Raw genomic sequence first — 27,977 nt, forward strand, 5'->3', positions numbered from 1 at the left:
TAAAATAAGAACAAATGAAGAAAATGCTACATAAAATCATAGGTATGAAATGTTGCATAAAAGGATATGAGGTCTCTTGGGGCACCTGAGCGATGGTCCAATGTGAGGTGAGCAGCAAAGTCATCTGTTACATGGTTGGGGTCCCCTCCAGGCACAGAGGCACATATTGGACAAACCTGTAAATACAACACATTGTTTGGGGTTAAATATACATCTGGACATCTTAAAAACACAGCAATAAATGAATAAAAATTAAATCCCAACATCCTCGAATCTTGACTCAGGTACTTGTAGAAATAAAAGAAATTAAGATTTTTTGAACAGTAAAAAATTAACAATAGAAAACACATTAATAAATTGCCATAACTACTTTTTTATACACATGATGAATAAAGGACAAAAAAGATAACATGTGAATGTTGTTACCAGGCATAGAGCGTAACGTTACCTTACTGGTTTTCCAGGGCACATGGGCATAGAGTGTAACGTTACCTTACTGGTTTTCCAGGGCACATGATTTACCAATCAGTTTACAACTAGGCCCCACAATTATTGTTGGGTCAAGTGTTTTACAGTATGGCAATGAAGGCCATTGAATTATACATAAAACTATACAATACTTGTAAACCAAAGGCAGTATGGAATCATACGAAGGAAGAATGTGGAGAAGTGGACAGTTTTATTTAAAAAATTGGGAGAACTATTTTTGCAGCCGTATGTTAAGACAGGTAACAAGAGTGAGAGGTGGCAATGACCCATCAATACTGGAAGGAAGGAAAAGGAAATATTTCAGAGACTATTAACTCTTATTGGAAAGATTGATCACATTCAGATGTTAATAAAGCAACCCATCCTCCTGTTTAGATAGTACCTATTGTGACGATTGTCAATAGACATTAATTAATTTCTTTGTTCGTCGGTATATATACTATGGTCCTCATCATTACTACTGTATAAGTACTGTACTACCAAAACAAGAGGATGGGCTGTAATAAAGTATGTTGCTAAGTATGAGACTGCAGCAGAGGAAGCATGAGAATGTGAAATTAAACTACAAGGGGGGGGGGGTAAAGTGTATGTAACTAAAGGAATACTTCTGAGACACTAAGTGGGATTTTGAGCTTCAGGGAACTTCAAGTAACATGGCTGCAACCCCTGGCATTGAAATCAAAACATTCAGGATGACCCAGAATAAGACAGAATAACTCAACCATATGCTAGATGCAGAAAACAGAAGCTAAGTGAACATGATACCTGTTAATTAATCTCCACAGCACGTTATTCAGAAGCAAAGGGAACTGCACAAGGAGCTGCCATATGCCCATAACTCAGGGAAGGATGAACAAACAGGGAAGGTTCGAGTGGAGCAAACAAGGCATAGCCCAAGAAAACCTGAAAGACGGAGCCCATCTCATGCCACTCAAATGTACAGGTATGGCACAAGCATGGCCATTTTCCCAAGAAAAAGATCAGGTTGTCGAAAAGCCAGGATGAAGTAGGGACCTCATAACTACAACCTTAAGGCCAAAGCCAACTAGAATGCAAACAAGGGTTAAAGAAGGAAGCAAGGCCCCAGTCCTCAGGAGGAACCAAAAAAGAACTAACCAGATTGAACACAAAGGAGGATATCAGAAACCACCTGAAACACTTGAACAAGGACCCAAACAAGCCATGGGAATATACAAACATTGATAGATATGGAATATCCTCCATCCAAGCTTGCAAACCTTGCTGAGGGAATCAGAGATCATGACAGGTTGAATGGCACCCAGGGATCCACCTTGGACTCCTTCCTTCAAGCCTTAAATGAAGACCCAAGGCAGAGCAAAGTTCCATGCCTCATCAGACAGGAAACAATCTCCATACTCTAAAGGATTTGAACTGTAAAGTTATGACAGGGTTGGACAAGGAACATACAATATGGTAATTTTATATGTATATTTGACAGTTTAGTTACACTGGTTGATGTTTGAATGGCATGACAGCAATGTGACAAGTTGAGTTGCAAGATGTTACTTGCTACTACCCGGTGTGTGACAGCCAATGCTTGATTTTTGGTGGCCTTATATTCCAATTCACCTGTGTGTTTTAGGGCGAGGTTGCTCATAAATTGGTTGAGGGGAAACTTGCCTGGTATTTATCAGATGTCATCAGTATTTTGTGGAATCCCTAAGAATATGTTACAGATGTTATTAGTGGTATGGGATTCCTGTAAATGTGGAGTTCTTGAGGATACAGTAATTTAAGCAGCCATGATATTTCCAATGTAGCTGTTTAAGAGCCAAATACATCCTTCATATAAACAGAAGGCTATGGATCTCTAATAGGAAGCAATGGTTCAACTCTCTCTACAGCCGACACAGAATGAGTTGATACCTAAGAGAGGGCCGAGCTACATACACAGCTAAATGCAGCCTGGAATCCAAAACCTGGAAGGTGAAAACAAAAGGAAGCTTGAGGGTAGACAACAGGCTGGCTGAACTTAATGACACTGCAGACGATCCAAGGAAACTGGGCCCGAGAACAGGGGACCAGGGACACAAGGTCAACAGCATCCACCTACTACACACCACTAGCCACCACCACACACACACCAGTGGTACAGAGATAATGATGAACAGTGCAAATGAATGCAACAAATAATGCACCTCAGTTGAACTAGCCAAGCCCCAATTACTTACCAAAGAAAACCAGCTGTCTCATTTTCAGCTAGGAAAGAAGGAGAAAGATGCATGAAACTCCCCAACACTACAACCAGAAAGGAGAGGGGGGAACCCTGGAGCAAATGGTCAACAGAAAACTGAAAGGAGAGAAAACCAAAACCTTATCCAAAGACCAGGAAGGCTAAAGAAAAGCGTGAGAAAGGCAAAGGCAAAAAAATGTTAAAGACAACTGGCAAAACAGAGCCAATGAAACATCCTCACTGAAGGCTGACAACATTGGCTCCACCAAGGCCGATCCATATGAAGCGACAGTATTTGACAAAAGTTGTTCAACAAACACCCAAGATAAGAGTAAAACGACCACAGAAACAGGAACTGAAGATAAGCAACCAAGAGACAAAGAAATGGAAGGAGCACCAAGCAACCTCAAATAGTTGTCGCAACAGAAGCAGAAGGTGACACATCAAGAAATTGGTCACCTGCAAACTGTACTACAAGAGGCACATGAGAGTCAGAAACTTAAGATGGGTAAATCGGTGGAATTTTGAACCATTGAGGAACATCACTCGGGCAGATCTGCTAAAAGAGGCAGAGTCTTGGAAAATTATATGGATTTGGACAAAGGACTTATAGGGCCAGAAACTAAGGCTGGGCTGGCCAAAAGGTAGTCAGGAGCAAAACTCTGCCAGAGAATGTCTTCAGTCTGCAAAGTACCAGAGCAACAGCTGAATCAGAGGATAGATAGAGAAAACTCCATTGACTCCAGTTCAGCTGAGAAGCATCTACCACAAGAGTCTGGTGATCGGGAAACACAGCCACATAAAATAGGAGCTGCTGGTTCCATGCTACAAGGTTCTACTTTGTGGCAATATGAACATCCCACAAAGCCAACATAAGGAAGCAGCACTGATTTCACTCCATGGCAATTTTCTCAATTATAAATGATTATATACTGTACAGTGCATATAGTATAGTTAGGCCTAAATTAGGTAAGATGCATTAGTTAAATTAATTTAGAAAATGTTAACAGTATAGCCTGGAGGAAAATAATCATGTCTTTCATTATAACAAAGTCAGGGTTGATAAATGTTCAGAATATAAACCCTCACCAATTGCAATACAGTAGTTCATATTTTATAAATGAACATTGTGAACTCAACCGCCCTTTGTTTTGATGGTGGGCTGACACACGCCTATAAATATACCACTGACACACACTTGTAAATATACCATCAAGACACTTACCACTTCATAAGCCGAGTCAGGATGATCAGCAGTGACATGATCCTGCAATGATGTTTCTGTGTAGCCCATCTTGCCACAAAATGGACATGTTAAACTCTGAGGCTGTTCCACTGACAGTGCCTCTCCCCCATAGTACACATCTAAGAGAAAAATATATAGAAAATATATAGAAAATTATTTAGTGATAAGTTTTATGATAATAGGGATTTTTTGTCAAATTGCTTATACAGGTGTATAATGTAGTAACATTTCTAAAGAACAGGTTTTCTGAAAATATTTACATTTAATGTGAATAAATTCAATTTCAAATAAAATTCAAATACTGTACTGTATGAGCTTGGTTATCTGGAGTCCACTTAACCGAATACAGTACATGTATTTGGGCTATCTGGCCAAAATTGCATCCAGATATTTTCTGCCATATCTGGACAGAAATCTGGATAACCTGAGATTTGGCCGGATAACACAGACTGGCACAGAATCTAAGACAAGTCCGGATAATTTTCTGGCAAAACTTTCTTATATCTGGACAACCAGACATTAGGTTATGTAAATTTTCAAGAACTACTAATTTCGAGATCCACAACATCAAATAAGATGATGAACTTCAACACGCTGAAGTTTGTTTTAAATTATATTTTTTATTTATAGTGTTTGCATGTGGAAATTAGAATTGAGTTGGTTAAGGTACAAACAATTTTGAACATGGTCAGTTTTGGACTTCCCCTACAAGAATTCTGCTTATGCAGATGTCTGGCTTACCTGGTGAGGGGTACTTCCCACATATTCCAGATAAGTGAGCTTAGACAGTACTTTAAATTTACTAAACAGACATTTCTGAATATAGTTTTGTTAGTTTACACAAGTTTACAGTGAATAATTGACCTAAGAGAAAGTCACAATATAACACAAATATCTGATGACGAGAACATGATTTAAAGAATTAATACGAACTCATTCAATGAATTGATACAAATGATTTTCACACCCTCTGCACTCCTAATTAACAGATTCTAAATCTATTCCAGATCAAATTCACTCCTGTCCCAACCCAAATCCTTATCCTGACCCCTTCCCAAGTACTATAGTAGTAACGGCTTGGCACTTTCCCTTGATAATTCCTTCCCTCCCAACGCACAGTTCATGCAACGTGGCTATAACTTCCATAGGATTCAAAATGCCTGTTAGTAAGCCATCTCTCTCAAACAGCAATTCCTTAAAAATTTTAACTATCAGGCTGGGGAGTCTTAACACTTTTGTTCTATGGCGACGCAGTCTGCGTCAATAGATAAATTGATGGGTGTCCGCTGTTGACGCATTTTGGGAATGCATCTCTGCTGACTAATTGCTTTTCTATCCCGTATATCTATTGCACCATTATATATCACTCATTCTTATGTTGTTTTTTCCAATAATTAAGTTTATATTTCTGGAAAATTTGGAGTGGTCAGTAACGAGCGAGTGTCTGAAAAATAAATTGACCGAGTTTGCTAATTGGGTACTGTACATGTAGCAAAATGGGCTAAAAATTATATTCAGTATCATCCTATAGTTAAACAGCTGGAGGCTAGTAGGTGATGTTTTGTTGCAGTTTTCATGCTGTAGATGCATGTTGGGGATTGGTTGTGGATTTTTGTTTGGCCACTCTGTGCTTCCTGGAGCCTTACTTGTTCTTCTGGGTTAATGGTTGCAAGGGGAGGTCATGGCCCCATTTTTCGTAGTCTTATCTGGGTCACTCTTTCCTTGCACGTCTTGCAGTGCCTGGCTTAGCCCTTCCATATACATTGGCTTCTCTGTACGGTACTTACCTAGTTGTCCTTACCTAGTTGTGTTTGCGGGAGTTGAGCTGTGGCTTTCGGTCCTGCTTCTCACCTGTCGTTCGCTCACGTGCAGGTTCCTGGGCCTGCTAGGCGCTATCACATCTGGGCTTGAAGCCGTGTGTAGAGTCATCCTCCACCACATCGCTTCCTCATGAGTTCTGCTTGTATACTACTCTGACACTGCAATACTTTCCCATGTCTCTTTGACTCATTTGGGCTCTCATTCTACCAGTGTCCCCTGGTGCGTGTGCCCCTGGGGTCCCGTAGTCGGTCTTTATTTACCTTATCCCTTCCTCTGGGAATCTTAAATGTGGTGATCATCTCCTCGTAGCTCGTATTCCTTGGTTCAGGTGCCGGTCTGGTGGCGTACCTTTGCACCTTTTTCCTTTTCGTCTTGTGCTAGGACGTGTCACACAACTGTGTTGGCGTGGCTTGTTGGGACATGACCAGCGGCTCTGTGTGTTGTTGGTCGAGTCCCTTTCATTTCCGTTTTACTACTTGCCTTCTTCGTTCCTCCTCTTCCTTCTACGCTCTTGTCCCTGGCCATTGGTGCTGGGGCTTTTCTTCTGGTCTTTTCTTGTGTTTTTCTGTTTTCTTATTTTATCCTACACATGGTTGTGTGTTTTGTTTATGCCTTTTGGCTCTCCTATTGCCAGGTTTGGGTTCCAGGTTTCCTGGCTTACCCGGCCAGTTGGCGTTTTCACGGTTTCCCTTCTCTAGAATTGCGTGTCAGGACTGTCGTCTCTGATCTCCTGGCGGGATCGCCGGTGTTGGGATGTTTTTCTGAATGGCGGACGTTCCACCTCCTCCTTTGCTGGCTTGGAGTTCCGGCTCTGCTGACTCCGTGGTCGCACCCGAGATCTTCGTGCAGCTCCGCCTCTTCCTAGGCTCGATTGGCACATGGCGGGGCCGGTTCGGTTCTGTCTCAAGTCTTCGCCTTCTGTTGGTGGTTGGGTGGCTTCGTTGATGGTGTCCCACCTGTGGGCTTCTTCTTGGAGGCAGTGGCGGTCTGTTTGGCAGTCCTTCCTTTTCCTTTTGTCCCTTCTTCGGTAGCTGCATTTATTGACGTTTCTGCTTTGGTCTTGAAGTTGGTTTTGTTCGTCTGCAGCCGTTTCCTTCTTTTTTGGTGAAGAATAAGACTGCTGCTTTCTGGAGGGGTTCCTGGGTTCTTGGTAGGTTGGGCCGGGGGTGATCATGTTTTGTGTCCGGTGGCAGCTCTTTGCTGTTTTTGTGCCACGGCTTGTTTCCGGGGACGCGCTTTGGGTTGATCTGGTTTCCCTTCTTCCCTGTTCGCAGGTGCAGGTCTCCCAAATCGTCCGCAGAGTTCTTCAGGCTAGCCAGCCTGCGGTCTATCCCCTTGCCCATGACGTTCGTACGTTCACTGCTCTTGCTGCCGTCTTTGGCACCATGTTCTGGGCTGTCATTCGGGCACGGGGCTTTTGGCAGTTGAACAGGGTCCTGGCTGCTCGTTACCTCGTTACCTGGGGCCTCGACAGGCCTGTGTTGTTTTAGGTCAGCGGTTGCAGCCAGTTGTGTCAACTTCGCGTTGTGGAGTGAGCAACGACCGCCTCCCGGGTAAGTCACTAAGTTTTTTCTTTGTGGGTAGTTAGCTCCTGGGAGCTGGAGGGGCTCCCCACAGAAAACCAACATTGAATGTAATGAAATGCCATTTTCTGTGTGAGACCCGGAGGCTCCCCGGCATCCCTCCCTCCCCCCGGTCGGTGTTTTTTTTCGTATGTTTTAACATCCAGCCTCAGAACTGACAGGTGGATAGCTGGCGTGAGGGGTCTGGGGCTCCCCCTTCCTCCTCACAGGGAGGGGGGAGCTGCGCAGACAGCGGGGCGGCGACGTGTGGCATCATGATCGTTTGCTCGTTTCTTTTAGGGGAGTTCTATCCACTTGTTCAGCTTTTGGTAGCAATAATTTCACCAGAATAGGGGTTTGTTTTGGGATGCTTACCTTTCTGGGTGCCTGACCTGGTTGATGGTATAGAATGCTTCCAACCACATGGGGGTTTCTAGAGGCTACTGCTCCCCATACCACTCTGAGGGGGCCAGGTTCTGGCTTGTAGTCCCCGGTAGGCCCACAACTCCATACACATATGACTGATGCCAAAGTCTGACATTAGCATATCAGTCTAGTAAGCTCCGAGGAGCCTCCGGGTCTCACCCAGAAAATGGCGTTTCGTTACATTCAGTGCTGGTTTTTATATTTGTAAAATTACTAACAATATAATTAAAGTTTTGCCAACAAAGCATAAACAGTTTGTTTTAACACTTGAAAATGCAGCTAACTTTAGAATTGTCACCTCACACAATATTATATATAAAATGAATGCTTTTTCTTGTTTGGCGAGCTGTAGAAGAAAACTGGGTGGCAGGGTCACTGTGCCTTTTGGTGTCAACTATGACGATTGCTGACACAGTGGTTTGAGGAAAAGGACGTAAGCATTTACCCTGAATGTTTTTGGTTTGTCATTTCACTTATTAGTTTATACAAAGTAGTGTTTGCATTGACTAAATTAATTTATGTACTGTACACATTGACAAAACAACGAATGAGTACTGTAGAGAGATTACAATGTACAATGTAATAATATAGGTACATTTATTGCACATATAACTGTTCCTGGCACAGCACAAAGGAAGTGACTCAATCCACTCTTTTGCTGCAATTCTGTCTGGGAACATTTTCCAGGCATGGGTTAAAAAATAAACCAAATCATTATTTGACTATAATTGCAGGCTCTAGTACATACCCTCACTGCATAGCAAGCAACAATGAAACATAAGCAGAATTTTGTCATGGGGGTCTTTGTCAAGTTCATATAGATGTATTATAACCATATTTACAACATTTTATATAAAAACCAAATGATAACTAAAATCAGCAAATGAATAACTGCATTGGCCCAGGGATCAATATATAACAATAACTGACCTTTAAGGGTTAAAGGTTAACACTTAAGACACCTGCAGCCTCATGTGGGCTGACAGGTCTCCTGCAGTTTACTTAATTCTTATGTTTACATATGAGGTGCAATGATTCATTCAAGGTACATGCAGCTTAAGTCATTTGATAATTGTAAATTTTGAAATTTAGGAAAATTATGTTCTGCACTAAAATCCCTATATTGTACAGTAATAATAAAGAATTGGCATTTCTTTGGATATTATTACTCAACAGAGAAACCTGTTATTACAAAAGTACAGTACAGTACTTAACAATTAAAGATCAGATGTCATGTGCTGAACGCTATGGGATTATTGTACTTTGCCGATTTGAATTAATATCGCTTGATTTTATACAAATTATATAAATTTTTATAAAACATCCGTATACAGTACATGAAAAGGTATAAACCTAGAACCCCGGAACATTTTTCTATTGCTCTACAGACCGAATTTTACAGTGTCCAACACCTTCAAAATGCAGAAAATTATCAATTCAAAATCCATTGACTTACCAAAATCATGTCTGGTTAGGATACACTGCATGGGATGGTCAGTTGTGTGGCGGGTTGTTGTAGCTCCACCTTCGTAACACGCAGAGCAAAGGTCATAATCGTAACATATTAAACATTTGTAGCGCCGCCCACGGAAATTTGCCTTCAAACATGCATCACAGCTTACACCTGCAAAATTCAACATTTTTTTATTTGAAAACTAAAATTACATGCAGATTAAAATTTTAATCTACAGTACAGTGCAGTAATAATAACCAACTTCATTATTGACAAACCATAAGCTATTCAAAATTGTTGTTTGAAGACAAAACAAAATTGAGTTGTACTGTACGGTACTTTTAAAACAAATAGCCAAGCCCTCAAAAGTACCTTGCTATGCCTTCAACTGAGCTACCTCTTTCGGCCCCTTAAAAAAAAAAAAAAAAAAAAAACAGTGATGGATTGGGAGCTGCACCAACCACGATATGTGCTACAAAATTTTATACTAGTACCATAAAGCCCAGTCTAGCCAATAGATGGCTGGCTTGCACACATGGGTGAAAGGACCCTGGAACTCAGCAAGAAGCATTACGGAGGCACCAAGAATGGGCATTGGTAGTCTAAATACATTGAAGCACATCCTGAGAAACTGCAAAAAGCAGTTAAAGAACAGAATTAGATGAGGGGGGGAAGGGGAAGCCAGAACAATCTGCCTGAAAACAAGAAAAGACAAACTACAAAAGCATAAGTAACCACAGCATCATTCAGGATGGATAAAAGCCCTTCCTGCTTATTTTCACACCATTTCTGTCTAGGTGTTGTTTATCAGAGGATTGTGTGTTCACAATAAATTTTTACTTTTGCAGTATTACTTCAATGACAACTTCAAGATTACTATGTTTGGGTTTCATAGTGGCTTCTCTTTCCCCCCCCACCCACTCCCTCCCATCTCTATCATCCCCCTCCCTCTCCCATCTTTATCGTCCCCCTTCCCCTCCCATCTCTTACCCCCATGACAGACGCCTCAGTCATAGCCAGAAATGAATGAGGTCGAAGGTGAAGACAACTACAGCCCTACCCAAAGGAATAAACCCCAGGCTTCCAGCAAAGAGAATGAAACTCCCAAGCCCAACAGCCAGAAGTAAGGTCCACAAGAAGAACCAGTCTTAAAAAGAAATCAGCTGGAAGAGAAGAGAATAAGCAAGAAGAAAAGTGAGAAGAAAAGAACAACAAAGGAGTCAGGGATCAGTACAGTTCAGAAGGAGTATGAGCCTGGCAAAGCTGAAAAAATGCTGCTCTAGAAAGCTTAACCATCCCAAATGCCAGTAAAAGACACTGTCATGGGTGAACAGCATAAGGCAACAGTTTTATGGCATCAACCTGCTATCCAAAAAGAGCCAAAGATAGAGAGGATATATATACCAAAGAGAAACAGAGGACATGCCTGGAAACTTCATACTGCTGTCTTGAAGATGCAAATGCAACACCAAAGAGGAACTCCCTATGCAAAGATCAGCAGAAAGCCATGAACCAGAGGCAGGCGATGCCATCTGATCCTTTGGGCTAGGTGGATCCTTGGAAAGAGGAGGGCATTCTGAGCTAATTGTGCATTGCATATGGCAGTGTTGTTAGGCAGATGTTATAACTTGAAGTGTTCATATTGACTATATTAATCTAGGATTCGTTAAGTCACTTGGGTATTGTGTACGTTACTTAACCTACAGATGCACTAAGACTTCTGATGGAGAACTTGTCAAACTGTAATGTACAGTACAGTACAAACTTACTTCAGAAACTCTACATGCTGATTTGGTTATACAACAAGTGAAATAGTTGCCACATGCTTATACTGTACTTAAGTGAGTGGAACATAAGAATATAAAACCGCAGACCATATGAGGCAGCTATTATCTATACCCAACCAAACACTAATACTGTACAGAACTAACTTATGCTTGAAATGATCCACCAATTCCATGTCTGTATCACCCACCAATTTATTCCATAAATCAACAACCTTAATCCCAAAGTGGTTCACCTTATTATTTCCCATAGTCAGGGAAAGGAATCCTGTTTGGCTTATCAAGGTTCCCTTAGGCCAAATGCTGATCTTCCCCAAAAATGCAACTCTATAGTTGCCCTATTCTCAGTTACCTATATACTGCTAAATGAGCAGTATATTATACCTTTTATTGTCAAGGTATTGGGTCAATGAAAATGTTGCCCAAATGTAGTAGGCACTTTCAGAACAAAATGGGGGACGTTTTCAAGAAGCTCATAAATTCCTGCAGGAAGTACTGGAATGTCCAGGTTGTAATGAATATATATGCATGTGGGCCACTTCAAGCAACAGTGTGATTGATCAAGTCTGGCTCCAAGCTGGATTTACGAGTAGAAAAGCTCTCGAAGTTGACTGCAGGAAAGCTGCAGGTACAGATTTTAATTAAAAAAAAAAAAAAAAACAACTTAGAAGCTTTATTTTGGTACATCAACCAGAATTCTTCTATACTTTTTCTACTGCCACTGAACTTACAACTGGAATGGAATCTTTCAGTTAACGGAACATGTATTACATGGATGCACGAAAACATTCACAAACTGTGGCTGTATGATGAAACTTTAATACTGTAATCTCAGTAATAAAAGGTCTGCTTTTAGGGAAGCAACAACATACTCTACATTACAAGATTAAACAACTGCACAAAAATTAGTTACTGTATTTACAATTGCCTCCTCCTTTCCAAACTGTCTTTCACCCTTCTCTTCATGTTTACATATGGTAACAAAGCACAGTTAACATTATCCCTTAGCAGCTATGGAGAAGAGGTCATACACACCTATGCACAAAAAAATTAAAAATTTAAAAAAATAATTGTGCATTATAGAATTATTAATTTGTATGAAAAATATAAGAAAAACACAAAAATAAGTGAATATTTATTGTTTCACTGGTTGGAAGCGCTCTGATAGGCTGTGTCTGGCACTTGTCAACAACCGGTGCTCCACTTTGTCGATGCTTCCCGTTTTATCCTCGGATGTTTCACCAATTGTTTTGTCACTTGTTTTTCTTTATTTACATCCACAGACCTTTTATATCCATATTTGCATCATACAATTAAAAACCCAGACAATAATTGTTTAAATCTTCATATGATGATAACTGCATTACCCCTGTGAATCAACAATTGATGTTGTTCGCAGCCTAAGGGTTAAAGCTCTCGAATTTGGATGGCTGCTGGTAATCGGACACTGGTGCTGAAAAAACATGTGCACCAGTTCATAGACGGAAACCACAAAAAATGCGAGGAACTCTTTAAATATACTGATCAATAAATTAAAATGTAAAATACTGTATAGTCAATACAAAACTTATAATAAATATCCAGTACTGTACTATACTGTATTTAGATGTTCATGTTCAGCAAGTCTATTGTTCTTAAAAATCATATGTAATTAATTATTTTATAGTCATACTTAAGGGGTTATGTATGAATTAATGTTTATTATTTCATTTTCAAGTGGAAGTACAGTACTTAAAACTGTAAGGTAACATTGAAGTAGACATGCAGAAAGGTGCAGCATGGGTAATAAAGTGTCCTGTCAGTACCACGGTCAGACCTTTGCTGATATCCAGAAACCAAAACTAAGCACTAAGTGCTGTATATCCAAATCAACTCAAACTGCCACCAATGCTTGACAAACACATCATGCTATTTTGATTACTCAAATTCAAGCAAATTTAAGTTGTGTAAATAAAATTCAAATGAAATAGTATTAATATTATACAGTACTTCCAATGTTAATGTAATGCAATTTGTTTTCAAACAAAATAGAGGAAGCACAGATCATCAACTTCCAGTGCAGTTAACGATCTGGGAAACTAGCACTGGTAACAGAGCCTGCTATGGGCCTATATTAATCTCATGCAGCACCCTGAGGTCTGTATCCTAAGTAATCACAATATGCTGTACTTAGGTTAGGTAAGGGTTATATCATTTTGGTTTGGGAGTTTCTACATACTGTACTGTAAAATTTTAACCGAGTAGATTTGAGCAATTTCCAAGAACCGTTAAGACCATACTTAGCAATGTTACAAGAAATGTCAAAATACTGTTTTGATGAGAGGTGTATAATGATGTCCAAACAAAACAGTGCTTTAGAAAAACTCCTTTAGTGGTTGGCAGTCAGCAGATAACCAAGTGGCTCTGGGTTTGATTTCTTGCAGGACAACATGTTTGGCCACCTTACACCTGATGCTTATGTTCACCTAGCAGTAAACAGGTACCTGGGAGTTACTCAAGTGTTGTAGGTTGCACCCTGCACAGGGTCAGTAGCTAGCCTAGAGGGACCTCTATAAACCTAATAGGTATCCTTGCCTAACAATGGAAAAACACCATCCCGAGTGAGGCAACTGGAGAAGACTGAATGCTAAAGTTGCATCAGACCTGTGTATGTTTTAACAGTACACGTTGTTTATGAAGTAATGGAAGACGGTTATGTTGACCGTACGTGGCTATCATTGGATCTGTTAGAATAGTTAACTGTTAATCTAGGAGTCGACCAATAACTTGCACTAGTACACCATTTCTCAGATCAGGAAACCTATTAAACTTAGGGCCTATTGCAACTTCAGTACCCAATGCCAGGGCTGTCTGCATGCTTATCTATCTCCCTTAGGCATCTTGGAGCACTTTTATCACAATGATTTAATCAAGAGATTAATTGGATAAAATTCAGTTATCTACAACCTGGGTTAATCAATCTATTGTTTATTTGTTTGGCAATATGCTAAAGTATGTTGAGGTCACATTCAACTGGGTATATATACCCACTGTCATTAAGAATACACTTGAACTATACTGTAGTGTACAGTACAGTATATTGAACAACAATGGTGCTTTGGGAAACTAGTGAAATTCCAGCCTGAAAACTTCCATTATAAAACTGTGCCTTTAATATAAGTATGGCCTTTATGTCTAGTTAACTTGTGGTGATAACATTACGTTAAACGTTGTACCGTTAATAGCACAGTACAGTACAGTACAGCATTTGCTATGTGTGCCGAGAGTAATGTTGTTAAGTTCCATGGTATTATCAATTCCAACTGGGTATTACCCGTTCAACATTGTTCAACAGTATGCAACTCCTGTCCCTAAACATTTTTGTTGTGTGAACATTGTACACATTGTATGACTGGTCAATTTCAATACCAGACTCAAAATATCTGCATTAATGGAATAAGAAATCTGCTGTCTAATGTGTCCAAAATAGACCTCACACAACGTACTCATTGTTCTCCTTAGATAGGCGAGCCTTGCACTCCCTTAACGTTTACCTGCATTCTGGCTCATTATCCTCGAGGTGGATGTGTGCAGGAAGCCGCTCAAGTAAGACGCAAATCCGTACAAAATAAAAGACAATTCATTCCTGTTTTGGCTGTGAACCAGTTGTAGAGACCTACCTTCATGACGGGACATTATTTCACCAGCACGGGCCTTAACTCAGCCTTGCTACGCTTCCCTTGGCGTTATCTATACGCTCTATGAATATCAGTGTTTATCATGAATATATCACAGTGTCCCACGACCATCAACAGACCAAGATTTTCAGTAAAATATTTAGTTTACACTATCTCAACTAGGCCATGATGACGTCATCAAACTTCGATCTTGGAACTTGGAACTTCCTCGAGACTGCATCTGCTAGAACCTTAATATTTATCTACTCTTACATTCTCCTTCCTCAATTAAACTTGTTATTGCATATTTTTTCAAAGTGCACAAGATTTAGTGCTATAAATGATTCATATTTTTATTGCCTGTGTCTAATATGTATTTTTAATCAGATGCACAAGAGATGCACTTGCACAAACGAGTTGATGAATGATCTTTTCTCTTATAATCCAACTGTTTAAGCCCTAATAGGCTTCTTACAGATGCTAAAGATTTTTGTTTTAATTAATTAAGCGATATTGCCGATCAGCTCATCGATAAACTAAAAGCCACAAACACTCCCTCTATTACAGGCATAATTTTAACAAGTCTTGTGACTGGCACTTTTATAAACTATTTTTGTATGTGCAACTTAAGAACAGTAAAAAAGAACATGCCTGTTTTGGTGAAATAATTGGGAAGGTTTGGTGAGGGAGGGTGTTAGGGGTAATTCTTGGGGTGGGGGGTGAGGGAGGTGAGAGGTGAGAGGCTGGGTGAGGGGTGAGGGAGAGCCAGGAGGGTATTAGTGGGGGGAGAGGACTGTACTAGGAGAGGGGGGGATGTAGAGGGAGAGAGGGGGTGTGGGGGGTGGAAAATCCATGTTAGTGTGTGTGTGTGCCTGAGGCAGTGTTGAGGGTGAGGCCAACAATGTCTGCTGGTAAGGTTGTGGTCTACGGTGGCCGGGGCGCCCTCGGGGCCGCTGTCGTCAAGCACTTCAAGCAGAAGGGTTTTGTAAGTACTGTACAGTACACTTACAACAGTATATGTTCTCTCCCATCTTGTAGTGATCTGCCTTCACAGTTGGTTCTTACATTCTTGTACAGCCACTAGCAGCATAGCGTCTTGGGCAGGTCTTTAATTAATCCTAATCAAAATTCATTTAGCTAAGAAAGTTAGTTTTGAATGTCTACATCAGCATATATGACACTTGGAATATTAATGGGAAAAACTCAGTTTTGTTATTGAAGTTATAAATAATAAATAAATAAATAAATGTTTATTTAGGTAAGGTACATACATACAAGAGATGTTACAAAGTTTGTTGGATTAATAGATAGAGCTAGTACATACAATGCCTAAAGCCACTATTACGCAAAGCGTTTCGGGCAGTTTATGGTTTTGGCATTAGAAAAGCGTCTTAATTTGCAACCTTCTTTCCTCCCATACCTAATTTATGGATTGAATATGATTTCCCATAGTGGGAGGGTAAGGGGAAAGTGCCAAGCCATTACGACTATAGCACTTGGAAAGGTTCAGGATAAGGCTTTGGGATGGGACGGGGGGAAGGAATGGTGCCCAACCACTTGGACGGTCGAGGATTGAACGCCAACCAGCATGAAGCGAGACCGTCCATATACAAGAGATTTTACATTCTTGTACAGCCACTAGTACACATAGCGTTTCGGGCAGGTCCCTGGAATACGACCCCCACGAAGAATCGTTGTTACAACCAAGTACCCATTTTACTGTTGAGTTAAACAGAGGCTACAATTAAGGATTTGCACCCAGTAAATCCTCCCCGGCCAGGATACGAACCCATGACAAAGCGCTCGCTGAACGCCAGGCGAGTGTCTTACCACTACACCACGGAGACTGGTGTAGTGGTACACCAATGTACTGGTGTAGTTTGTTGGGCTCCCATAGTGGGAGATGGGAAAGCGGCCCAGTGAATAACCTTCCCCAGGATGCAAACCACGACAGTTGTCTGATTTCTGGGTACGTAAGAACATAAGAATAAAGGTAACTGCAGAGGGCCTATTGTCCCATACGAGGCGGCTCCTATTTATAACCACCCAATCGCATGGATTGGGTGGTCATAAATAGGGTAGACACCATAAACAGGGTACTGTACCTGTTGATGACCAGGTGAACATGGGCACCATTTGAAAGGATATCTGTCTTGTAACAGGAATTGAACACGGCACCTGTCTAACGAGTGCAAATTCAGACGTTTTAGTTCAAGACTCTGGAATTAGGTCTGTTTTATCACTATTCTCTGTATTATCTATAATACATCTCTAGTTGTATGTAGCACTGGTGGGGGACCCCACTCAAACTACAGTGTGCACTTCTGATAGTTGTACTACAAAATGTTCAGAGACTTAATCTATAACTATGCCATCTAACAATAGTAACTAGTAATTAAGGGTCTTAGGAGGTGACATCATCATAGGATGATGAGGGCCTGACAGCTGAGTTTTTTTTTTTTTTTTTTTTTTTTTTTATTATTCTACCACAGACGTGGCCACACATTTACAATGCTAACCAGCATATATACATTTTCTTCTGTCCTCCATGGACAGGGTTAGAGAAATGTTAAACATAGAGTTCAAGGGTTTATTGAACACTCAACCACAGAAGGTGATTCGGTGCTTTTAAAATGCTAAGCTAACCTACATACGTAAATACATAGATACACAGATTTACGTATGCCCTACATAAAGTGTTTGATGTGTCTTTTACATAGTGTCATTAATGTACATTCACAAAGGTGAAATGTAATTCTGATCAGCTTCCATATATACTTTATACCCATACATATACATACATATATACACACACATGCATTCACATACATCTGTCTCATTTACTCTGACAGGGTGAGATAGCTGATAAAGAAACTAGTGTGCAATTAAGCACTTAATCACTAAAGGTGATGAAGGTGCTTTTACAAGCTCAGGTTATATAGTTACATCATATAACATTGAATAAATGATATATTGAATATAGTGGACAGTGCTCAGGGCTTGTAGTCCTAAGGTTCCAGGTTCGATCCCTGGCAGAGGCGGAAATAAATGGGCAGAGTTTCTATCACCCTGTTCACCTAGCAGTAAATAGGTACCTGGGAGTTAAAGTTGCTACGGGCTGCTTCCTGGGGGTGTGTAACAAAATGGAGGCCTGGTCGAGGACCGGGCCGCAGGGACGCTAAGCCCCGAAATCATCTCGGAATAACCTCAAGATAGGTGATTTCAGCATTGACCTTTGTCAACAAAATAGCCTCCAAGTCAAATATTGTACTTCCTAAACAGCATGAACTATTAGTGTGCTAACCCCCATGATCACCAAGTCCACCTGAATCACTAAAATATTCACTACAACCTTTGACCACACATGGACTAACACCACAGCCCACCTTGCCTCTAGTATAATCACTGATAAAACATTTGACCACTATCCTACTGAAACATGTAAACATGTACATTTTTGGGTAATAAGGCTCAAAGAGTTTAGTGTTTTTTTATATATATTTAGTATAGTCAGGGTTACAGCAGTCGGTTTGTTGGCAATGAAGTAAGTACCTTACCTTTGAGAGACCGAATCTATGAGAGAGTGCAATGAGGTATGAAATACGTTATAATGTCACCAATTGTTATTTTATTCATTATGGTCTCAGAATGGCATGTAACATTCATTTGCTACTGGGAAAATTATTGTTTAAGAGTATAGTTTACTGTAAAACTTTTTATGAATCTGGCCATCCAACTATGTGCTAAATTTATATGCAAAATATTTATAACTCCAAACATTATGGCTTTATGACTAAATGATTCACAAGGAACCTTAGCACTAAGAACTTTGCACATACAGTATGTAAAAATGGTGAGAATCGGTCAGAAACTGAATTTTTTAATAGGTCTCAAATAGGGACATAAGAAATATTGCCATTGGGCAATGTATTTATATGATATTTAATAGAATACAGCATAATAACATACAGTACTAACTTATTATGTGTAAAATCTGGCCCTCCAGGTGGCACCAGCTGCATATCCACTTTGTGGTCCCTCCTTACTACTGCTTATCATCTTTGTGCATCAGACAGATGCTTGCATCTCTTTATCCCTGATTGCCAGTAAATAGGAGGTGTTATCCTTATTATCAGTACCGGTTGCTGCCCGTTGCGCATGCATTTATTTAAAAAAAAATCGTAAAATAATCTATTTCTTAACATATTGGGATGAAATTTTCACAACGCTGATGCCAAATATTTGTTTAACATTTTTCACTATTTTTCATATTTGGAAAAGTCTCCACATGCACTGGGCCTTTTAAGTACAGTATAAAAATTTTGATGTAGGTACCAGGGGTTAACACAGTGATGCTACTTTTTGGTGACTAATATAAAACAGGACATCACATCAATTTTGCACACTGCTATGATTTTTAGTATAGTACATCATTTCTTGAATTTGGGGGATTTATATGTAAAAATGCTATGTAGTATTCAAGAGAATGGGTTGGGTAGGTGAGCATCACTGTCACTCGTTGCAACAATGAGTGACAGCTCATTTGGTTTTGGGCACATAATGGCTTTCAATCCTCAGACTGTTCTGTCATAACTTTAGGATCGAGTTAGTACATTTTAAGCTGTTTAGGAATCAAGATTGCATTTACTGTCACTGTCTTTAAGATGTACAACTGACACACAATTCATAGGTAAAGATGTATAGTACAGATATAGGTCAGATACTAACACTCGGACACTGGCCCATGTGCTGAGGACTAGTCACGATACACAGGGATTGGAGTCATGATTAGCAAATACTACCCATGCAAAGCTGTAAACTATTGAGTACAGATTTGTTACCATAATAATAAGAGCCAGGGAAGTAACTCGGATTGGTCCTCTAGACCAGAAGTAGAACATGTTCATACAAAATTATATACTGTACTGTTTACAGTAATGCATAAGTAACTGTTCCAGTTGGTAAGTTTGTACAAGAACTTGCATTACAAAATAGTGAATAAGACACTTTTTCCTTGTAATAAAATACAGGTTTCAACTCAAAGACTACTCGTAAAAATTTGCAACAATGAAGCGAGCCAGTACCAAAAGTACAGTACAGTACAGTATGCATACACACAATTACTCTTGCCCTTCATCTCTTCCTTTCATTCTGTCTCCTTTCCCTGTTTAGGTTATCTGCCTGACTTCATGTATACCTCTTTCTTCTCTTAATATTAATAAGGCTTTGTCCTGGAACATATCAAAGGCAGAAACAGAGTAGTAAATATAAGAGAGAGGAAGAGTCAGATGGAACCACTACAGGATTACAGAGGGGAAGGGAGATACCCACAAGACTGGAATACAAATTATCAACAAGCACACAGGTACTACACCACACAACACCAGTCCTACTACCAAAACTGGACGAATCACTTCGAAAACAACACACCCTGGACCGGGGTAAGAGTGGGGGGAGAACTACCAAAGCCCACCAAAGTTGACACGCAATGTGGTAAATCATTCATATTTGCAAACATACAAGGCTTGAAACCAAAATCAAGAAATAGTCAAGTTCATAAATGGCCTCCTAATAGAATCGAACTCAATATTTGGTGCATTTACAGAAACCCACACAAAAGACCACATGGATAGTGAAATCTGGATTCCGAATTATAATCTATATAGATGTGACAGAGTAATTAGGTCAAGTGGAGGAGTAGGTCTGTATACAGTATTAAAGAGGAGCTGGCATGCACAGAGCTCCTGAACTCATCCAATGAGGTGGTAGAGGTACTTGGAATCAAGGTAGAAAATATGAATCTACTTATTATTTTAATATACAAACCGCCAGATGCAACAGTTGAGGAATCACTGAACAGATCCACAAAATAGAGAATATCCTTGATAACCCAGCAAACCCAGTACTAGATATCATCTTCCTTGAAAACTTCAATCTACCCAGTTTAAAATGGAGAATAGTAAACAATAACATCATAGCAGGAAGTCAACCTGGAAATAACCAACCACAGGTCAGAGAACTACTGAGATTCTGTGACAAATTATCATTCAATCAGCAGATTACAGAACCAACTAGGAACAAAAACACGCTGGAACTGATATTCACGAACAATGATGAGCTAATCAGAGACATTATTGTCTCAGACACTACGTACTCGGACCACAAGCTCATTGAAGTGCAAACTAACATTAATAACGGTAGTAGGCCCAAGAGAAACAACAAGCGAGAAGGGCTATTCAATAAATTCAATTTTAATAATAAGAGGATAGACTGGGAGAAAATAAACAGGGAACTTACAAACATTCAATGGGAAAATGTTCCAAGAAATAAAAATCCTACACAGGGAATAGAAAAACTGACTTCTGAAGCATATGAAGTCTGTCTGAAACATGTTCCTTTGAGGAAAGCCAGAAAGAGTTCCAATGTAGAAAGAGAACGCAGACGACATTACAAAAGGAGGAAGAAATTAAAGGAAATGTTTAAGCAGACACGACTCTCCATACAGAGATGAAATAATTTAAACAGGGAGATTGAAGAAATCGAACAGAGACTGAAGCATTCCTATCAGACTGAAGAAAGACAACTAGAACAGAAAGCAATTCAAGAAATAAAGAAAAACCTAAAATATTTCTTCCCATATGCCATAGGAAGCTGGCCAGCCGAGCGGACAGCACGCTGGACTTGTGATCCTGTGGTCCTGGGTTCGATCCCAGGCACCGGCGAGAAACAATGGGCAGAGTTTCTTTCACCCTATGCCCCTGTTACCTAGCAGTAAAATAGGTACCTGGGTGTTAGTCAGCTGTCACGGGCTACTTCTTGGGGGTGGAGGCTTGGTCGAGGACCGGGCCGCGGGGACACTAAAAGCCCCGAAATCATCTCAAGATAACCTCAAGATGCTAAATCAAAAGCGAAAACCACTGCCAGTATTGGACCTATTCGTATTAGTGAAGGTTCATACACTGAGGATGACAAAGAAATTAGTGAAATCCTAAAAAAGCAGTATGAAGACATGTTTAGCACTCCGATACTCAGCATGAAAGTGGAAGATTCGGACAATTTCTTTATGAATGATAATCAAACACCTGTAAATATAACTGATATCAACACGAGCGTGGCAGATTTTGAAAGAGAAATTGACAATATGCCCATGCACTCAGCCCCGGGTCCAGACTCATGGAATTCAATATTTATAAAGAAATGCAAAGTGCCAGTAGCACAGGCATTCAGTATAGTGTGGAGGAAGAGCTTGGATACAGGGGAGATACCAGATGCACTTAAAGCAGCAGACATTGCCCCTCTACACAAGGCTGGTAGCAAAGCACTGGCAAAGAATTATAGACCAGTTGCACTAACGTCCCACATAATAAAAGCATTTGAAAGAGTAATCAGGAGTCAGGTCACTAGATTCATGGAAACCAATGACCTCCACAATCCAGGCCAACATGGATTTAGAGCAGGAAGATCATGCCTCTCACAGCTACTTGACCACTATGACAAAATATATATATATGTCGTATACACAGATTTTGCAAAGGCATTTGACAAATGTGACCATGGAGTGATTGCACACAAAATGAGATCAATGGGTATAACTGGTAAAGTAGGACGCTGGATACTCAATATCGAACAGAACACAAAGAGTAAGTGCAAACGACCATCAATACTCAGAATAGACCTAAAATGTTGATAAAGCGAGAGGGGCTATTCAGTAAATTCAATTTTAATAATAAAAGGATAGACTGGGAGATAATAAACAGGGAACTTACAAACATTCCATGGGGAACTGTTCTAAATAATACAAGTCCTACAGAAGGAATAGAAAAACTGACTTCAAAAGCGTATCAAGTCTGTCTGAAACATGTTCCTTTGAGGAAAGCCAGAAAGAGATCTAACGTAGAAAGAGAACGCAGACGACACTATAAACGCAGGAAAAAAATAACGGAACTGCTTATGCAGACACGAATTTCCCGTCAAAGAAGGAATAATTTAAATAGGGAGATTGAAGAAATCGAGCGGAAATTGAAACACTCATATGAAACTGAAGAAAGGCAGTTAGAACAGAAAGCAATTCTGGAAATAAAGAAAAATCCAAAATATTTCTTCTCATATGCGAAATCAACAGCAAAAACCACTGCCAGTATTGGACCTATTCGTACAAGTGAAGGTTCATACACGGAGGATGACAAAGAAATTAGTGAAATCCTAAAAAAGCAGTATGAGGACATGTTTAGCACCCCAATAAACAACATGAAGGTGGAAGATCCAGACAATTTCTTTATGCCGGATATTCAAACCCCTGTAAATATAACTGATATAAACACGAGCGCACTAAATTTTGAAAAAGAAATTGAAAACATGCCCATGCACTCGGCCCCAGGTCCAGACTCATGGAATTCAATATTTATAAAGAAATGCAAAGTGCAGGTAGCACAGGCACTCGGTATAGTGTGGAGGAAGAGCTTGGACACGGGGGAGATACCAGATGCACTTAAAGTAGCAGACATAGCCCCTCTACACAAGGGAGGGAGCAAAGCATTGGCAAAAAATTATAGACCAGTTGCACTAACATCGCACATCATAAAAGTATTTGAGTGAGAGTCAGGTCACCAATTTCATGGAGACCAATGACCTTCACAACCCAGGCCAACATGGATTTCGAGCGGGAAGATCGTGCCTCTCACAGCTACTTGAGCACTACGACAAAGTCACTGAGGCATTAGAAGAGAAACAGAATGCTGATGTGATATACACGGACTTCGCAAAGGCTTTCGATAAATGTGACCATGGCGTGATAGCACACAAAATGAAGTCAATGGGAATAACCGGTAAAGTAGGACGCTGGATACTCAGTTTTCTGTCAAACAGGACTCGGCGAGTAACTGTCAACCATATAAAATCTAGTCCAAGTGCAGTGAAAAGCTCTGTACCTCAGGGTACAGTCCTTGCACCGCTGCTTTTCCTTATTCTCATATCAGATATAGAAAAAAATACAAGTCACAGCTTCGTATCATCCTTTGCAGATGACACAAAAATCAGTTTGAAAATTACCTCGGCTGAGGACATTGAAAAACTTCAAGCTGATATTAATAAAGTTTTCGACTGGGCATCAGAAAATAACATGATGTTTAACAGTGATAAATTCCAGGTACTCAGGTACGGTAAAAATGAGGACCTTAAACATAATACAGAGTACAAAACACAATCAAATGTACCCATAGTAGGAAAACAGCATGTAAAGGATTTGGGAATAATAATGTCTGACGACCTAACATTTAAGGAGCATAACCAAGCAAATATTGCGACAGCCAGAAAAATAATAGGATGGATTACGAGAACTTTCAAATCCAGGGATCCCATCACAATGGTTGTACTCTTCAAGTCACTTGTGTTGTCCCGTCTTGAGTACTGCTCAGTACTCACTTCCCCCTTCAGAGCAGGAGAGATTGCTGAAATAGAGGGAATACAGAGAACATATACGGCACGCATAGACGCAATAAAACACCTAAATTATTGGGATCGTCTCAAAGCCCTCCAAATGTACTCACTAGAAAGAAGACGAGAGAGATATAAAATAATATACACCTGGAAGATACTGGAGGGCCAAGTACCAAATCTGCACAGTAAAATAACAACGTACTGGAGTGAACGATATGGAAGAAAATGTAGAATAGAACCAGTGAAGAGCAGAGGTGCCATAGACACAATCAGAGAACAATGTATAAACATCAGAGGTTCGCGGTTGTTCAACGTCCTCCCAGCAAGCATAAGAAATATTGCCGGAACAACCGTGGACATTTTCAAGAGGAAACTAGATTTGCGGGCCTGCGGGCCGCTCCAAGCAACAGCCTGGTGGACCAAACTCTCACAAGTCAAGCCTGGCCTCGGGCCGGGCTTGGGGAGTAGAAGAACTCCCAGAACCCCATCAGCCAGGTATCAACCAGGTAACAGTCAATCAAGTAAAATCGAGTCCGAGCGCAGTAAAAAACTCTGTACCTCAAGGTACAGTCCTTGCACTGCTGCTGTTCCTTATTCTCATATCAGATATAGACAAAAAGACAAGTCACAGCTTCGTGTCATCCTTTGCAGATGATACAAAAATCAGCATGAAAATTACCTCTGCTGAAGACATTGATAAACTACAAACAGATATTAACAAAGTTTTCGATTGGGCAGCAGAAAATAACATAATGTTTAACGGTGATAAATTCCAGGTACTCAGATAAGGCAAAAATGAGGATCTTAAATATAATACAGGGTACAAAACAAAATCGAATCTGCCCATAGAAGGAAAACAGCATGTCAAGAATTTGGGAATAATGATGTCCGATGACCTAACGTTTTGGGAGCATAACCAAGCAAGTATTGCGTCAGCCAGAAAAATGATAGGATGGATTACGAGAACCTTCAAGTCCAGAGATCCCATCACAATGGTTGTACTCTTCAAATCAATTGTGTTGTCCCGTCTTGAATACTGCTCAGTACTCGCTTCCCCCTTCAGACCAGGAGAGATTGCTGAAACTGAGGGAATACAGAGAACATATACGGCATGCATAGACGAGATAAAGCGCCTAAATTATTGGGATCGTCTCAAAGCTCTTCAAATGTACTCACTAGAAAGGAGACGAGAGAGATACCAAATAATATACACATGGAAAATACTGGAGGGACAGGACCCAAATCTGCACAGTAAAATAACAACATACTGGAGTGAACGACATGGAAGAAAATGCAGAATACAGGCATACCTCAGTTTACGAGTTTAATTGGTTCCTGGAGACGCCTCGTATTCCGAAAACTCGCATTCCGAAGCTAATTTCCCCATAAGAAATAAAGGGAAATGAATTAATCCGTTCCTGACTACCCCAAAAACCCCACATCAAACTAAATTTTTATACCTAATTTACCTAATTCATCTAAATAAACCTACAAAACTATGTTCCAGTTATTACTTACCTTGCTGTCGAGTGCTGTAGGCGTATGGAAGATGGTGAGGAGGGGGGAGGAGGAGAGGAGTTACTGTTTGGAAGGGGAGTCCCCTTCCATAATCACATCAGGCAGTGAGGACCTTTCTGGTGTGCTCTCCCTGGGACGTTTTATCTGAGTGCCACTAGGTCCTGGTTGAGGCTCACTGCTCGATTTCCTCACCACAAATCTGTCCATGGAAGCTTGCTTTTCCCTTCTTCGCAAGCTCTCTCTGTAGTAAGGCATCACATTGTCATTGAAAAGATTAAGACAACGGCCTACTACAGCTTTCTCTGGGTGAGTCTGTTCAAGAGTTGTTTGAATCTCTTCCCACATCTGACACACCTTCCTAATTACTGCAGAAGGGACATTCGCTGGTGCTGCTGCCACCTCCTCCTCCACTGCAGAATCATTCGCTGCTGCGTTGGCTTGCTGTTCCTGTTGAAGGGCTAGGAGTTCTTCGGTGGTCAGTTCTTCGTTGTGTTCTTCCACCAACTCCTCCACATCATCACCATCCAATTCCAAGCCCATTTGCTGGCCTAGACTAACAATTTCCTCAACAATAGGCGCATCATTTATAGGCTCAAACCCCTCAACGTCTAGTTCTCTCACACATTCAGGCCACAATTTTCTCCAGCCAGAGATCAGGGTTCTTTGAGTCACTTCTTGCCAGGCTTTGTCAACGAGTTTTAAAGCACTACAAATGTTAAAATGCTCTCTCCAGAACTCTTTGAGGGTGAGGTTTGTGGCTTCAGTCACTTCAAAACATTTCCGGAAAAGTGCCCTTTCATAAAGTTTCTTAAAATTCGCTATGATTTTCTGGTCCATAGGCTGAATTAGAGGAGTGGTGTTAGGAGGAAGGAATTTAACTGTGAGGAATTTATTGTATCTAGGCAACAAATCATCTTCCAAGCCTGAAGGATGAGCAGGAGCATTGTCAAGGAGAAGCACGGCTTTGAGTGGCAATTGTTTCTCCTGCAGATATTTTTCTATGGCAGGGCACAGCACTTCATTCACCCACTCCGAAAAAATAAGCCTAGTCACCCATGCTTTTTTATTAGACTTCCACATCACACACAAATGCGTTTTCTGCACTTTATACTGTTTGAAAACCCTTGGATTTTCAGAATGATACACTAGCAAGGGTTTAATTTTCAAATCGCCACTCGCATTTGAACACAGCACAAGCGTAAACCTATCTTTCATAGGCTTGTGTCCAGGCAAGGATTTTTCCTCCTTGGTAATGTATGTCCTCTTAGGCATTCTTTTCCAAAACAGTCCTGTTTCGTCACAATTAAACACTTGTTGCGGTAGGTATCCCTCAGCCTCTGCAAACTCTTTAAATTCGTCAATAAATCGTCCAGCGGCTGGTTTGTCTGAGCTGGCTGCCTCCCCATGCCTTGTAACACTATGGATACCACTTCTCTTTCTAAATTTTTCAAACCAGCCCCTGCTTGCCTTAAACTCTTTCGTATCTGCATCACTCGTTGCAGGGGTATTCTTTAGAAGGTCTTCGTGCAACACCCTGGCTTTCTCACAAATAATGGCCTCCGAAACACTATCACCCCTCAACTCCTTGTCGTGTATCCAAATTAATAACAACTTTTCCACTTCAAGTATTTGTGGTCTTTGTTTCGTTATTGTTCTTACTCCTTTTGCCACTTTAGCACCCATAATCTCATTTTTCTTCTTAAGTATAGTGCATATTGTTGATGTGGCTTTGTTGTACTGCCTACAAAGTTCAACAACACGTGTACCGTTCTCATGCTTCCGAATGATCTCTTGTTTCTCCTCTATTGTCATCCTCACATGAGCTTTCTGGCCTTTATCCTTACCACTGGCTTTCTTGGGACCCATGGTGAGATATATAATAACAAATTGTATAGACAAATCACCAAAAATCCAACAAAACACTGAAAATCCGCGAGAAGAATTGATGTAGGGGTAGTCACTGAGCGCGAGACAATGGTAAACTGAGGGGTGGCGGGGCAGAGGGGCGACGATCGCCGAACCACCACGCGCTAGGTCGGCCTGTACGCGTATCAACAAACTCGCGTCCCGAGGTAACCCTCGCCTTCCGAGACAAATTTTTGGAGTAAATACTGCTCGTCTTCCGAAAAACTCGCATACAGGGACACTCGCATTCCGAGGTACCACTGTAGACCCAGTGAAGAGCAAAGGTGCCATGGGCACAATCAGAGAACACTGTATGAACATCAGAGGTCCACGGTTGTTCAACGTCCTACCAGCGAGCATCAGAAATATTACAGGAACAACCTTGGACATCTTCAAGAGGAAACTAGATTGTTTCCTTCAAGTAGTGCCGGACCAACCGGGCTGTGGTGGGTATGTAGGCCTGCGGGCCGCTCCAAGCAACAGCCTGG

At 40.7% G+C, this 27,977-nt stretch overlaps 2 protein-coding genes across 12 annotated transcripts in view; one reads left to right on the plus strand and one right to left on the minus strand.

Annotated features, from left to right (window-relative positions):
• Kcmf1 (Potassium channel modulatory factor 1) overlaps positions 1-14,849 on the minus strand; it is a 56,652-nt gene extending 41,803 nt beyond the window's left edge. For 5 of the 11 annotated variants that reach the window (XM_045737780.2, XM_045737776.2, XM_045737772.2 and 2 more), the window contains exons 1-4: positions 14,635-14,848; positions 9,195-9,362; positions 3,909-4,048; positions 69-176 (exon numbers count right to left, since the gene is read on the minus strand). In XM_045737780.2, the coding sequence (XP_045593736.2) occupies positions 69-176; positions 3,909-4,048; positions 9,195-9,362; positions 14,635-14,650 (432 nt within the window). In that variant the 5' untranslated portion in view covers positions 14,651-14,848. Of the gene's footprint in view, positions 1-68; positions 177-3,908; positions 4,049-9,194; positions 9,363-14,460 lie in introns of all 11 variants that reach the window. The other 6 variants (XM_069327911.1, XM_069327908.1, XM_045737778.2 and 3 more) reach the window with 5 other exon arrangements.
• Positions 14,850-15,343: 494 nt separating this feature from the next.
• The window catches only part of Dhpr (dihydropteridine reductase), a 56,548-nt gene continuing 43,914 nt past the window's right edge, over positions 15,344-27,977 (plus strand). Inside the window, exon 1 of the mRNA XM_069327913.1 lies at positions 15,344-15,616. Coding sequence (XP_069184014.1) covers positions 15,533-15,616 — 84 coding nt within the window. The 5' untranslated portion in view covers positions 15,344-15,532. The remainder of the gene's footprint in view (positions 15,617-27,977) is intronic.

The sequence above is a fragment of the Procambarus clarkii genome, chromosome 20, assembly GCF_040958095.1.
Source record: "Procambarus clarkii isolate CNS0578487 chromosome 20, FALCON_Pclarkii_2.0, whole genome shotgun sequence".
Lineage (NCBI taxonomy): Eukaryota > Metazoa > Arthropoda > Malacostraca > Decapoda > Cambaridae > Procambarus > Procambarus clarkii.